Source organism: Schistocerca nitens, chromosome 2, assembly GCF_023898315.1.
Source record: "Schistocerca nitens isolate TAMUIC-IGC-003100 chromosome 2, iqSchNite1.1, whole genome shotgun sequence".
Classification (NCBI taxonomy): domain Eukaryota; kingdom Metazoa; phylum Arthropoda; class Insecta; order Orthoptera; family Acrididae; genus Schistocerca; species Schistocerca nitens.
Genome location: NC_064615.1, coordinates 974,434,709 through 974,449,411, shown reverse-complemented (window position 1 = coordinate 974,449,411; position 14,703 = coordinate 974,434,709). Strand labels below are relative to the sequence as shown.

General features: G+C 39.9%; 1 protein-coding gene across 1 annotated transcript in view; it reads right to left on the bottom strand.

Moving 5' to 3' along the window:
* Positions 1–520: 520 nt before the first annotated feature.
* Positions 521–14,703, bottom strand: part of LOC126237301 (zinc finger E-box-binding homeobox 1) — a 65,747-nt gene continuing 51,564 nt past the window's right edge. Inside the window, exon 4 of the mRNA XM_049947260.1 lies at positions 521–2,746. Coding sequence (XP_049803217.1) covers positions 1,717–2,746 — 1,030 coding nt within the window. The 3' untranslated portion in view covers positions 521–1,716. The remainder of the gene's footprint in view (positions 2,747–14,703) is intronic.

Below are 14,703 nucleotides of genomic sequence, written 5' to 3'. Positions count from 1 at the left end.
TTGGATTAGTGTTTACATTACACATGACAATAGAATGAAGCTTTACATTAGGGATAAAGTTCGAATGTGCTGTAAGAGGAATCATCTGTTAATAAATCAACAACGAAAATTTTAAGTCACAGATAGTTAAATAATGATCAATATTTGTCAAGTCCTTGAGGTTGTGGCATATCTGAAGCAGGAAAATGTATAATTCTAAAAACTGCAAACAAAATTGTATGTAAGAAAGCTATTCTTAGCTGCAAAAATTAAGAGAAACTGATGTTCAGTTAAGAGAAAACTCTGAAGTGATATGTCACATAACGATAAAACACACACGCAATAGAATGTCACTGCAAAGAAAATTCTGCAGTACACCTGCCATATACCTCATAAAATAATAATTTTTTTTACTAAACATAGCCTTCTAAAAAAATTGTAAAGAAAAACAATGCAACATCTTTTCAGTCTTTGTAATTAATCACTCTTTTTCAAGTAAGTAACTAAATAACTATGTAGTATCTATAATTTTTGACTCAAGTATACAACTTATCTGAGAAGGAACACATTTACACAATAAAGTGTATAAAAAATACAACACAATAAAACATTCAAATAAAGATAAAGATAACTAATATCCACAACACAATAAAATTAAATACATAAAACTGCACGTTACAGGAACAAGCACCAGAGTGAGGAAGACTGTTACATGCACTGGAAAAAAACCATTTCCAAGTAGCAACACATCGTCGTACACACAATTTAATAGAAATAAATAAGGAAAGAAGTTATTCACAGATATTAGTCCTTATTCTGATCAAAGTCTTCTGCAGTTTCATTGAACAACAGAAGTATAATTGCTGGTCTACTGAAAAATAGTACGTGTTGTAATAGTACATTCACGCACTTTACAACTTACCATGGAATCAATTATGTTCCCAATGCTGTTAGGTATCCAATTCAAAGCTTTCATCCATTACATTGTTTAAATCCAATTTTACCCTGTGTTGGTACAACATCTGTATAAAGGATGATTTGTTAACAAATCTGTAACCAACATACTATTGTCCAGTTTTTGATCAATGACTAAGTTTCAGAGATTACTAAACCATATTGATTGTCTTATTGAAACCAGTTTTCAAACTTTATAGCGGAAAGATTTTTGTAAGGTGTACTCATCGCGTTGATATGTATTACATTACGGAAATACTCTCTTGTTCTCAGGGCCTTACTATTACACCAACTATAAAATTAGGTGTATCAACACTTTTTCAAAACTTAAAATTCGAAGATTTTCATAGCCAACTAGTTTCTAAAAGACACCAACACGCAACCACGCTGCAACTTTAACTACAATGTAATTATAAAAAAGATATATGTAACCACATCACAGCAAATGCCACTCAAAAAAACTGAAGCAATTAATCAATTCAGGAGATTGTAGGAACAATGACCGGATAACTAGTATAAAAATAAGATAGCTCAAAAAGTCTTATCATAAAAACCTGTCAATCATTTAGCCAACTGAATTTCCTGCAACATAATTAGGGCCACGACAATTACCCACAGCACACAGAAAATGCTATAAAACAACTATGACTTATTAGTATACATTCCACATGACATAAAAAATAGTGTCCTTCATAAAAAGACAGTATACATTGCACTAAATATCTGCAAACAATACAAAATTTTCCATTGTAAAAATAGTATGTAATTACATATATTTAACGTTCAAGTGCACAGACCAGATCCATCCACAAGATTACTCTTGCCAAGCATGTCAAACTCTGGTGGCTTCCCTTCAACAAAATGAGTACGCACATGGAACATAAAATCAGTCTTATTCGTGAAGTCTTGGCGACATACTAAGCAAAAATGCCTTTCTGGTGCACTAGCACCATATGGTTGCACATGGTGTGGTACATGAGGGGAAAAATAAGGAGCTGGTGGTGCAGGCACTGATGTGGGGACTACAACACCACTGCTACACGGATTTCCATTGCTAAGATGCTGTTGTGGATGATGCATGTTACTAATCATTTTGTCGTCTAGATGACTTTTTGCATGTGCCATCCAATCATCTCGAGTTGAGAACATACGACCACAAAGTTCACAGCTCCAACTAATGTTCTGCTGTTGTGGTGGAGGTAGAGGAAGACCTCTAGGTATATCATCATCTTCACATTTCACTGATAATGATTTCTTATCTGTAACAAGTGACTGTTGTGGTGACTGTTGCTGCTGAGGTTGCTGGTGTGGTGGGGGCTGAGGCTGTGGTTGCTGCTGCGACTGTGATGGCTGCTGTTGTTGCTGCTGTTGTTGCTGCTGCTGGTGCTGTTGTTGCATCAACATACCATTCTTGTCAGGTACTATTGAACGTTTGCCTAAAGGGGCTATGTTGGTTGGTGTTCTATGTTTCATTTTGTTCATATGAATCACTAGTTTGTCACGGCGAGCAAATGCCTTATTACACACTTCACAAATATATGGTTTCTCACCGGTATGGATGCGCATATGAATAACTAATTTGTCCTTACGAGCTAATCCCTTACCACAGACTGTACAGGCAAAGCTCTTACTGGAAGAACTGTTAGCACCATCACCTTTTGAAGCTCCTTTGCTTCGGTTAGTTGTGGAGGGAGATACTTTCCTTTGAGGACCATAACTACCATTACTGACACTATTTGCTACTTCCCCATAGTGCTGTTCTGGTACATGTAGCATTCCAGTACGGCCCAAACTGTTAGTGTAATCAGGTGACCTAGAAACATACATCATCATTTATCCTCAATGAGCAATTACAATTTGTCAGTGATGTGTGTAAGAATAGATTCAGCAATATAACCACATACAGCAGAATTTTGTGCCTATAAATTTATAACTATTAAAGATGCATTAAAATCGGTTTTCTTTTTGTAACTGAAACATTAATCTTTATTTTAATTATGTTTGACATAATCTGACTGCAATATTCTATCTAATCATTTCACAAAATCATGTATATGAAGCTCACTGCCTAAAAAAGACCTGTACTCACCAAGTGAGCAGTAATCACCTGCTGATGCATTACAAAATGTTAAAGAGTAGACAAAAGTATACAACTGTTAGTACACTGACTGAATCAAACAAAAATCATTAGAAAACTTTTTCACATCAGTAAGTTATTTGGCCACTAATTTATTATCCATTCAGACAGTGGGGTACGGACATCTAATGCCAAAATATTTTTCAGCTAGTGTTGTGCAATGTTCATAAACGAAAAAGCAATGTTAATAAATGAAAGAAGGTCTCAACTCGGGAAGACAGATTGAACTTTCTAGAGTATATTTTTTTTATTTGACTGAGTATTTTTAAGTTTTACAAATATAGTGAAAAGCTGTAGAAATTAATTCTATGACAATGGCTCCTCCACATGTCACATGATTTCTAAATTCAAGATAGTGGTATTCTAATTGCGTAAATGGTATCCTAATTCCCTGAGACCAAAAACAATGAACATAAAATATACAAAACTACCAGCTCCTAATATTACATTGTGATCAACTACACTGCATTAATACTGCTAACATATTAATGGAATAACAAACCCAAACGGCAAAATCCACACAATCTATTTCACCTAAAGAAACTCTTATCTAACATGGGAGGAGGGCAGGTGAGGAGGGGAGGGGGATAGGGGATGTACAAAAAGTAAAGAACACATCATGTAAATCAATTACTTAACCTAATACAAAATGATAAACCAACGTCTTTTTGCTCAAACAAAAAGTTTTATCTGTACATGTAAGTGCTTCCATCATTGTCATCCCCTAGATTCTCACATTGTTCTTGTACCTCTGTACACAGAAACAACACTGTGTCCACTCTGCTTCCGTGTAATTATGTGTATCATATTTATAGTACAAACTGCACACAGGATATGTACTGTGGACACGAAATTTAGCATTTCTTCCCCATTTTTTTCTCTGTGGTTGTTTTAGAAGACAGGCCATGTTCAGAATCAGCATTGCATGAAGTTCAGGAAATGGTATGAATTTTTGTATACTGTCACTTCCTGTGAGTGTTCCTCACTGGGAATTGTTCGCTTACAGGAATGGGCAGCATTTTATCTTCCTCTGAGGACTGATTAACATCAGAAACTGGTTTATTGGAGACTGAAGACAGTGCTAGGACCTCCAAAGGAATTGCACCTCTGTTAAAAGGGTGGTGGTGGTGGTTAGTGTTTAACGTCCCGTCGACAACGAGGTCATTAGAGACGGAGCGCAAGCTCGGGTTAGGGAAGGATTGGGAAGGAAATCGGCCGTGCCCTTTCAAAGGAACCATCCCGGCATTTGCCTGAAACGATTTAGGGAAATCACGGAAAACCTAAATCAGGATGGCCGGAGACGGGATTGAACCGTCGTCCTCCCGAATGCGAGTCCAGTGTGCTAACCACTGCGCCACCTCGCTCGGTTGTTAAAAGGGTGTACCCCAATCTTCTTGAACCCAGTATTAATTATACGAGGACAGAGGGAGTTCTCATAGCATGCGTTGACGAATGCATGAAAATCATACCTACTTGGTGCCTTTCCAGGATTCCTCCTCACATGTTAATCGAGTTCAACTTTCCTGGAAAATTTTAATGAATGCAGATATTGATATCTACCTGTTGCAGTAGATGAGTCGTACGTGATGTAAAGGTAAGTAATATGATGTCACTTTTTCAGTGCTTCCAGAGACAAATGCAGACCATGAGACTCCATTAACAGGAGGACAGGTCTAGCACAGGGGAAGTGTTCTGATAAAATGTTGCATCCATTTCACAAAAATGTCATCGCTTATTCAACCTTCTGGAGTAACTAGTACAATGGCACCACAGTGGGCATGAACTTATACCCAATTCAGGGAATTCCTCAAACTGTGGATTGTTTTCACAAACATCAACATCTACAAAAACAAAATTTTCTGAAAACACATTTTATTTAATTTCTTTAACTGTACACACTGCTGATGTCTCATGAAATTATATTTCAAAAATGATCTCTTCATACATAAAACAACGGTGCAAAAACATTTCTACTGTTTTTCAGTTACAAATAAAATTTAAAACTGAACATGTATAGATTAATTATTTTATAGCAGTAATGTTCTAGTTTACTTTAACCTACTGAATAGACAATAACTTAATAAATTGTTTCCTTAGGGAACTGCAGCTGCACTTTCGGCTCAAAAGAGAACATTCAAATGACGACAGTCAAAAGTCAGTAGCAATTTGTCTTCTGTAAAAATATCAATACCTGAAGCGTACACCAACTATCTCCGTCATACCTTAACAAAAGATCTTGCCAAGAGCCAGAGAAAATTCTTGTCCCACATAAACTCGCTAAGTGGGTCAAAGGCTTCTATCCAGTCACTTGTTGACCAGTCTGGTGTGCCAGTAAAAGATAGCAAAAGGAAAGCTGAAGTTAAATTTCACATCTAAGAAACCATTAACAAAGAATTGTATGAATATACCACTATCTGGTCATCACACACAGACTCCCTTACGGAGGACACAGTAGTAAGTATCCCTGGCGTACAGAAACAACTGAACTAAGCTGCCATGTCTCGATGGAATTCCAATTAGATTTTTCACCAAGAGTACTCTATGTCAATCGCTACCTACGTAGCTTACATTTATTGTGAATATCTCGCCCAGTGCAAAGTCACAAGCGACTCGAGGAAAGTGCAGGGACTCCTGTATACAAGAAGAATAAAAGACTGGACTCACAAAATTACAGATCAATATCCTTGTCATCAGTCTGCTGCAGAATTCCTGAAAATATTCTTAGTTCCAATACAATAATTTTCCTTGAGACAGAAAAGCTTCTGTCCACATATCAGCACAATTTCAGAAAGCATTGCTTGTGCGAAGCCCAGCTGGCTCTTTTCTAACATGATATCCTGTGACACTATTATGGAAAGGATAGCTGCTACTCACCATGTAGCGGAGATGCTGAGTCGCAGATAGGCACAACAATAAGACTGTCAAAAATAAATCTTTCAGCCATTAAGGCCTTCGTCAACAATACACACACACACACACACACACACACACACACACACACACACACACACACACACACACACACACACACACACACAGAGTCAGGAGAGCCCCAGGTAAGTGTTGGTAAGACTGCTGTTATTTTCTATAAACATAAATGATCTGCTGGACAGGACGAGCAGCAGTCTGCGACTTTTTGCTGATTACAGTGTACAGAACGGTGTTGTCACTGAGTGACCTTAGGAGAACAGATGATTTACACAGAATTTCTAGTTGGTGTGATGAGCTAGCTCTAAACACAGAAAAATGGAAGTTAATGCAAGCCCGAAATCTTTTTGAACATCAGGGGATGTTCAAAAAGATTTCGGGCTTGCAGCCGGTCGCCGTAAACTTCATTGCACAATATTTCAGCTGGACAACTGCCAGCCATCTTCAGGTGAGCCGAACAAGGACTGACGAAGACATTCTCCGCTTCAGCTTATATAGTGCGCTGATAGTACTGCCGCGCATGCGTTGCAGTCGTGGAGACAGAAGGGCCACACCACACAGCGACAGCGCCCTCGCTGGTGGAACTGCAATACTCAGCTGCTGTCGGTATTGTCGCTGGCCACAGCTGTCAAAGTCTTCTGGCATCTTCCGTCTCGAGCAAATTTCGGAAATGACGGGATTCCATGAGTTATTCAATTGGTAACCACTGTCACGGTTCATTAGATTTCCCGCAATGCGTATTTCAACAGATTCTTTGCTAATGGAGCCCCAAAAAGTTGTTGCTGTGGCCAAAATCAAAATTTTGACATACTCCATTGAATGTCGGTTAGAAATATAATGTTCTGCAACTGCAGACTTAACTGGGTTGCAGTAGGCGAGAGCAACGTTGATGTTCTGTACAACGCTCTTCCACTGTACATGTTGTCTGTCCTATATAGGCCATACCACATTGACATGGTATTTTGTAAATTCCCACATTCCGCAGTATAAAATCATCCTTCATTGACCCCAGCAAATCCAAAATCTTAGAAAGCAGACGAAAAACCACTTTCACATGAAAATTATTAAGAATCCTTCCTATCTTGAAGGAGATATTTCCAACGAAGGGAAGAAAAGCTAGGGACTTGGCTGGCGCATTCTCCTCTTTATCCCCTTCCTGGTTCCTGGCTCTAGGTGAGAAGGCCCTGTTAATTTGCCGGGTCGAGTACCCATTGTCTCTGAACACCGTCCTCAAATGTGCAAGTTCCGTAGGCAAATTCTCTGCATCCAAAACCGTTTGTGTCCTGTGCACAAGGATTTTAAGTACACTCATCGTCTGGGATGAGTGATGGCAACTTGAAGAATGCAAATACAAATTAGTGTGAGTGGGCTTACAATAGACAGAATGGAGTATGACAAAACTTTGATTTTGGCCATAGCAACAACTTTTTGGGACTCCATTATCAAAGAATCCGTTGAAATATGCATTTCGGGAAATATAATGAACAGTGACAGTGGTTACCAATTGAATAACGCATGGAATCCCGTCACCTCTGAAATTTGCTCGAGACCAAGACGGCAGAAGACTTCGATAGCTGTGGCCAGCGACAATACCGACAGCAGCTGAGTATTGCAGTTCCACCAGCGAGGGCGCTGTCGCTGGGTGGTTTGGCCCTTCTTTCTCCGCGACTGTAATGCATGTGCAGCAGTACTATCAGCGCACTATATAAGCTGGAGCGAAGAACGTGTTCATCAGTACTCGTTCGGCTCACCTGAAGATGGCTGGCAGTTGTCCAGCCGAAATATTGTGCAATGAAGTTTATGATGACTGGCTGCAAGCCCGAAATCATTTTGAACAGTTGGTTCGCCGGGAAAATTTCAAATTTTACAAACCCCCTGATGTTCAAATACAACATTAATAGTGTGCTGCTTGACAGTCAAATCAATTAAATATCTGGGTATAATGCAGCAAAGCAATATGAAATTGAATGAGCATGTAAGGACTGCAGTGGGGAAAGTGAAGGATAGACTTGGTTTATTGGAAGAATTGCAGGAAAGTGTGGTACATCTGTAAAGGTGAGCACATGTAGGACACCAGTGCGACCCATTCCCGAGTACTGCTTACGTGTTTGGAATTAAATGAAAACTTCAAAGCAATTTAGAGGCAGGCTGCTAGATTTGTTACTGGTAGGTTCGAACAACGCGCAACTGTTATGGAGATGCTGCGAGTACTCAAATGGGACTCCCTGGAGGAAAGGCGATATTCTTTTCTAGGAACACTACTGAGAAAATTTAGAGACCCGGCATTTGAAGCTGACTGCAGGATGTTTCTACTGCCGCCAATGTACATTGCAAGTCTCTTACAGAGGCAAATTGACAAGTCACATTTTCCTCGCTCAATTTGTGTGTGGAACAGGAAAGGAAATGACCTATAGAGGTACAGGGTAACCATCACCATGCTTGTGGCATACATATGTCGATGTGGTTCACTGTCATGTTCACAGCAACACTCTAGGGGCCTTCTTACTGAACTCTCAGGTTTATTCTAATGATGGATCAAAAAAATCTCTCTAGTTTCTTTACATTGTCATGTTTTTTGACACACATGGTTTCTAGATTTTATTACAGCAAACTGACCAATGTCTTTGAAACTATCGTTGTTAGTTTTCTTCCATTTCAACAATGAACAAAGAGGAAAAGTATGTTGTTTCAACTTTGCAGATGGCACTTCCTTTGTTCATTTTTTTTATATAGATATCTAATGTCTGTTATGTCAGACATGTTTAACAGAACACATGCCACTGCTGGTGCAGCAGCTGAAACTAACTATATTATGAGAAATCAGGACTCCAGTCGCCTACAGGCACTGAAATAATCAGTGGTGAAGGCTGAAAATTTGTGGCAGCTCCCCAGATGCTCCGCTTATCTCGATTAACTGCCTTGGCCATCCAGACACGCTCTCCATCAAACTCAACTTCTCAACCTGTTATGCGCAAGTAGCGCCCCCTTCCATTACCCCCACCACACAATGTTCACCACGTCCCACAGGGGTTCGAAACATATGGTGCATCTACGCTGAAAGTATCTAGAGCCATCCTCACTCATACTTATATATTAGCAGAGACCACTCTAGTTAGTTTCATTGGGAGGCACCACATCTTCCAAACCTCTGTGGGACTCAGCGAATGCTATGAGCAGTGTGGTTAATCGAAGGGGGCGCTACTTGCACGCATGTCCGGAAGGCCGAAGCAGTTAAGGCCATCTTTTCTAGACAAGTAGAGCATCCAGGTTTGAGTCATGGCCTGGCAAAATTTTCAGCCTTCACCATTTATTTATTTCAATGCCTGTAGGGAATTGAAGTCCTGACTTCTTGTAATATAGGTGTTTTTAAAAAAATAAATAAAATAAAAAAATAAGAAATTTGTCTTCAGCCACTTTGAATGGTAGCTCCTCTTTTTTTGATATATTGGCTGTGGACTTGAAAACCTACACATGCCAGTCTATGCCCGCAATCATACTGGCACCAAGGGGGCTCAGAAACTCTAGATCTTCTGATGGTAAAGTTATGGTTTCAAGTTTTCTCACGCCACAAATGGCAGGTAAATGGGACTCTTGATTGGGAAGTAGTGAGCTACTCTGTCGAAAAACTAACAATAAATGTCTAACACAAACTGTAAATGCTCATTTACTGCAAAACTCGTTTTTTTGTATATGCCTAGTTCAGACAAATTTGACTGACAGGGAAATAGAAAGTCTTCATAAATCCATGTACTGGTTAATTAAGAGGCGATGTTGCAGAAAATGCAAAAATGAAGTATGAAACAGGAAAGCTGTTTCAGTATGGTGTGATCACGAGATTATAATAATCACATGCATTGATTTCCTAAAGTTTAGCTATGTTACCAACCATTATTTTTGCACTGATATTTATCTCTCATTTCAATATTTCTTCTCCAGAGCTCACAAAGAACATAAAGTATCTACCATTTCACTTATATTCATTGCTCAATAGGAGCCATGTTCATCTCCTCCCCCAACGAATGCTGGGATGTATAGTACGGGAAAGTAGGTGACTTGAGTTACCTGCTGGATTCTTCAGAAAATTTAACTCGTGGAGCCTAGCACTGTGGCAGACTGCTGTACCCAAGTATCAGGGATATCAGAGAATACCAAAGAATTGAGCATTATTACCCTAATCATTTAGATCTCCGAGACAGCGAACGGGCAATGCACACTCAATGATTAATGGCCACGATAGGTTATATTGATACAAAAAAAATGTACTGTCACATGATAAATGCACTCTTAATGGCTAATGGAAATGAAATCTTACACAAAAAAGTAGATATTGTCACATGCTATTCAACAGTACTGTATGGCATGTAGCATGTATGATGCTGAGGGATGATGATGATGATGATGATGATGATGATGATGAAGCAGAAGAAGAAGAAGAAGAAGAAGAAGAAGAAGAAGGTGTAGGAATGGTGTGAGAGATGTTCCATAATGTTTAAGAGAAACATTTTGTTTCCTGAATCGTCAAGAAACAATGAAGTTCTAAATGAAAATCAATAAATTGAAAACTGAAGATAGTCAGCTTATAGTGATGAAATATTTAATTCTTTCACTGCCTAAAATCGCACAATACGAGCTAGAAAATTGACCTATTGTGGTTTATTGTGTGCATTTCAGATAAAACTCTCTCTGTATCTAGTAGTTCCATGCTTTAGTTACTTCTAGTGTATAGTTCTGCCATTTGTATTGTGAGAGTCATTTGTTTCCCTGTGCACAGGCAGTTAGTCATACAACTTGTCAACTGGGCGGCAGCTTCACTCTCTGCAGCAGCACATCACAGTACAGGATTTAGCTTGTGAGTTGTAATGAGCTTCTGGTAAGAAGTGACTTACTTTGATTTCTTTTGTGCAGTTTAAATTCTTAAATTTCCTGCACATTTGTGTAGCCACATTTCCATGTTTTAATTACTGTCTAGTGTATAATTCCACCTTTAGTACGGATAGCGACTGTGATTGCTGCATTCAAACGCGAGCAGACCCCACACTCACAGTGCCAGGCAGTGCTGGCTTTGGTCACAGAGCTTGAGGCTGTTACCAAAGGCCATCACTGTGTGGAACCAAATCCATATGATGTTCAGCAGGTCCCACATATACCCCAATCCGTCCACTGCTGTGACCACCATGGTTACTGCCTCCACTGAGGGTGATTCCTCACCCATGGTCAAGTCAGAGGTCACTTGAGGTGTGATAGGCAGTGGAAGACCTTCTGCATGGGGAGGGGGGTTAGGGATCGAAAAGCCTTCCTGGTTAGTCTGACAAACAGATTTCAGGCGCTACTTGTGGCTGATAAAAGGTCCTGAGCCACATGCAGTCACTTCTGTTTCAGAGGAAGCCTCACAGCCTCAAGATCTGGGCATTCACTGAGGGCAGGATTATTGTTAATTTGGAGGGGCAATATTAGGCACGTAATGCGCGCCCTTAGTGATATAGTTGCCACAATACAGATATGGAACAGGTGCTTCGGATTGCCAAGAAGAGCACAGGGTGCAGCAAACTGCAGGTGATAGTTCCCTTCAGAACTAAAGATGTATGCTGCTTTGGAGTGAGTTTCTCTACAGTTTCAGGTAGCTGTCTCATATGGTAAAGACTTCTTGTTAGCAAGATGATGGCTGAGCTCACCATGTGTAGCATCCTTGACAGGACTGATTGTGGACCTTCAGTACAAAGCCAAACGGAGGGTCTGAATCAGGGGCTCAGGTGGTTCTGCAGCTGTGTAGGCTGTAGATTCCTCGACTTGTGCTATAGGGTGGTGCGGTTTCGGGTTCCGCCTAACATCTCATAGGCCAACTACATACAGGAGGTGGCTAAATGGATAGCGGGGGCTGTGTGGAATGGATAAGGCCATATTTTAGGTCAGGGGTCTCGAGGAATTACAGAAAGTACTACAGACCCAGAGAACGCAGGGCAAGAGTAGCCACTGAAAGGATCAGTACTGTAGTTGTAAACTGTCGTAGCTATTGGGAAAGAACCAGAGCTCCAAACATTCATAGAGAGCACTGAAGCTCAAACTGCCATACTTACCAAGAAATGGCTAAAGCCGTAAACAAGGTCCGTCAAAATTTTTACAAAGACCTGGCAATGTTCAGGAAGGATACATTTAGTTTATTTTGTAGAAAAATTTAAGTAGGTAGTACCTATGAGTTATTAAGGGTAGAGGTGACCACAAGGTCGTTATAGTGACACTGCGCACTGAAAGATCCAAATTTTCCCAAAATAAATGTAAAATATATCTACTTAAAAAAGCAAATAAAAATTCGATTTTCACCTTTCATTCGAAGAAATAGTGTTGGTGACACTATTGTAGGAAGAAAAAAGAAGCATGCCAAATTCAAAAGAACACAAAATTTCCAAGGTTTGCAATTGTTTACTTAAGCTTGAAACTCCGCATGGACTTAAACACAAGATGATTTAATAGCTCCCACAACGAAACACCGTCTCAAAATCTGGCAACAAATCAAAAGAGCTTCAAGTCATATGGTAAGAACACCAGCAGTAAGACACAATCAATGCCTTCACTGCAAAATACCAATGGTAATATTGCTGATGCCAGTGCCACTAAAGCAGCATTACTAAAAAGGTAAATCGATTTCTGATCCAAATTATACACCAATTACACATCTTTCTGAGTATGCTGACAGCAGCTCCACACTTAGAAATCATCTACAACTGCTCACTCCACAAAAGATCTGTACCTAAAAGCTGGAAAGTTGCGCAGGTCACATCACTAGTCAAGGAAGTAAGTTAGAGTAATCCACTGAATTACGGAGCCATAACACTGAGGTCCATCTGCAGTAGGATTTCGGAGTATATACCGTGTTCGAAAATTATGCATTACCTTGGAGAAAACAATCTACAGACATAGTCAGTACAGATTCAGAAAATATCTGTTCTTGTGAAACACAATTAGCTCTTTATTCACAAGAAGTAGTTAGTGCTATTGACATGGGATCTCAGACTGAGTTCATAATCATAGATCAAAACCAACTGCAAAATGACTGACACTGTATCTGTATGGTCCAAAAAGTGGTCATTGCCTCTGAATAAGGAAAAGTGTGGGGTCATACACATGAGTACTATGAAGAAACTATTAAATTTCGGTTACACGATAAATACACACATCTAAAGGCTGTTAATTCAACTAAAAACTTAGGACTACAATTATGAACAACTTGAACTAGCCTATGTCAATAACACAAATAATGTTGCGGGTAAGGCAAACCAAAGATTGCATTATATTGGCAGAACACTTAAAAAATGCAACAAGTCCACAATGAGGACTGTCTACACAACATCTGTCTGTACTCTGCTAGTGTATTGCTGTGTAGTATGGGATCCTTGCCAGATAGGATTGACAGAGAACATTGAATAAATCCAAAGAAGGGCAGCTCATTCTGTATCACCGCAAAACAGGGGCGAGAGTGTCACGGATGTGACAAGCAAGTTGGGATGGCAATCTTTAAAATAAAGGTGTTTTTCATTACTGTAGTCCTTTTCACAAAATTTCAATCAACTTTCTCCACGAAATGCAAAAATATTTTATTAAAACCGGCCTATTGGGTGGTTGTAATAAAACTGGCCATGTTCCGAGTGCTGCAGCGCGGGCTGTATACATTGCAGGACACTGAATCATAGTAGGTACGTTCATTAATCAACGTGCTCGCGGAGTACGCTGAAAAAATTATGGTTCCACTTTCACACACAGGTGAAAATATGATGCTGTAAGCAGTCAGAATTTGGTGTGGGTGCAGGAAAAGGGAGGAATGATCAAACACATGGCAATGGTAATTCTGGCACATTTATTGGATATGGACTAAATTACCTTCAGATAAGGTTACTGCAAGTCCAGATACATCCCTAATAGAAAAAATCTTTCACATATCCCCACAACCAGAAGAAACATGGATTTAGGTCGGGAGATCTGGAAGGCCATACATCTTGATATTGCCTAGAGGTGATTCAGACATTAGCAAAGACTTCTCGAAGCAAATCTTTCACTTGGCAAGTGACATGTGGTGTCCATGTGTTCTTACGAAACTGAAAGCATGTGTTGCACAAGGAGGTCCTTGTAATGTGCAGATTTCACTGTAAACCAAAGAAGCCCGTGAAGTATCCACTCGAAGAAAAATGGACCAGAATGAAGCAGCTTGTGAAAACACATCACACACTTACATAAGCTGAGTGCAGTGGATGTTCCTGCACAATATATAGTGAGGCAGAACCCCATATGCAACAGTTCTGTGCATTCACAGCACTGTGCAGAGTAAAATGTGCTTCACCGGTCCAAAGAATATTGCCTGGCTGCATGCCCTCCACTTCCAAGCATGCCAAAAAACAAAGGGCAAAGTCATGGTGTTGTAACCATCTTGGGGCTTCATTTGGTACACATTCCAAATCTGCCGGCCGCGGTGGTCTAGCGGTTCTAGGCGCTCAGTCAGGAACCCCGCGACTGCTACGGTTGCAGGTTCGAATCCTGCCTCGGGCATGGATGTGTGTGATGTCCTTAGGTTAGTTCGGTTTAAGTAGTTCTAAGTTCTAGGGGACTTATGACCACAGATGTTGAGTCCCATAGTGCTCAGAGCCATTTAAAACATTCCAAATCTTGTTGGGATAACAATGTAAAATGCACCACAAAATCTTTTGAACAGTTGACTA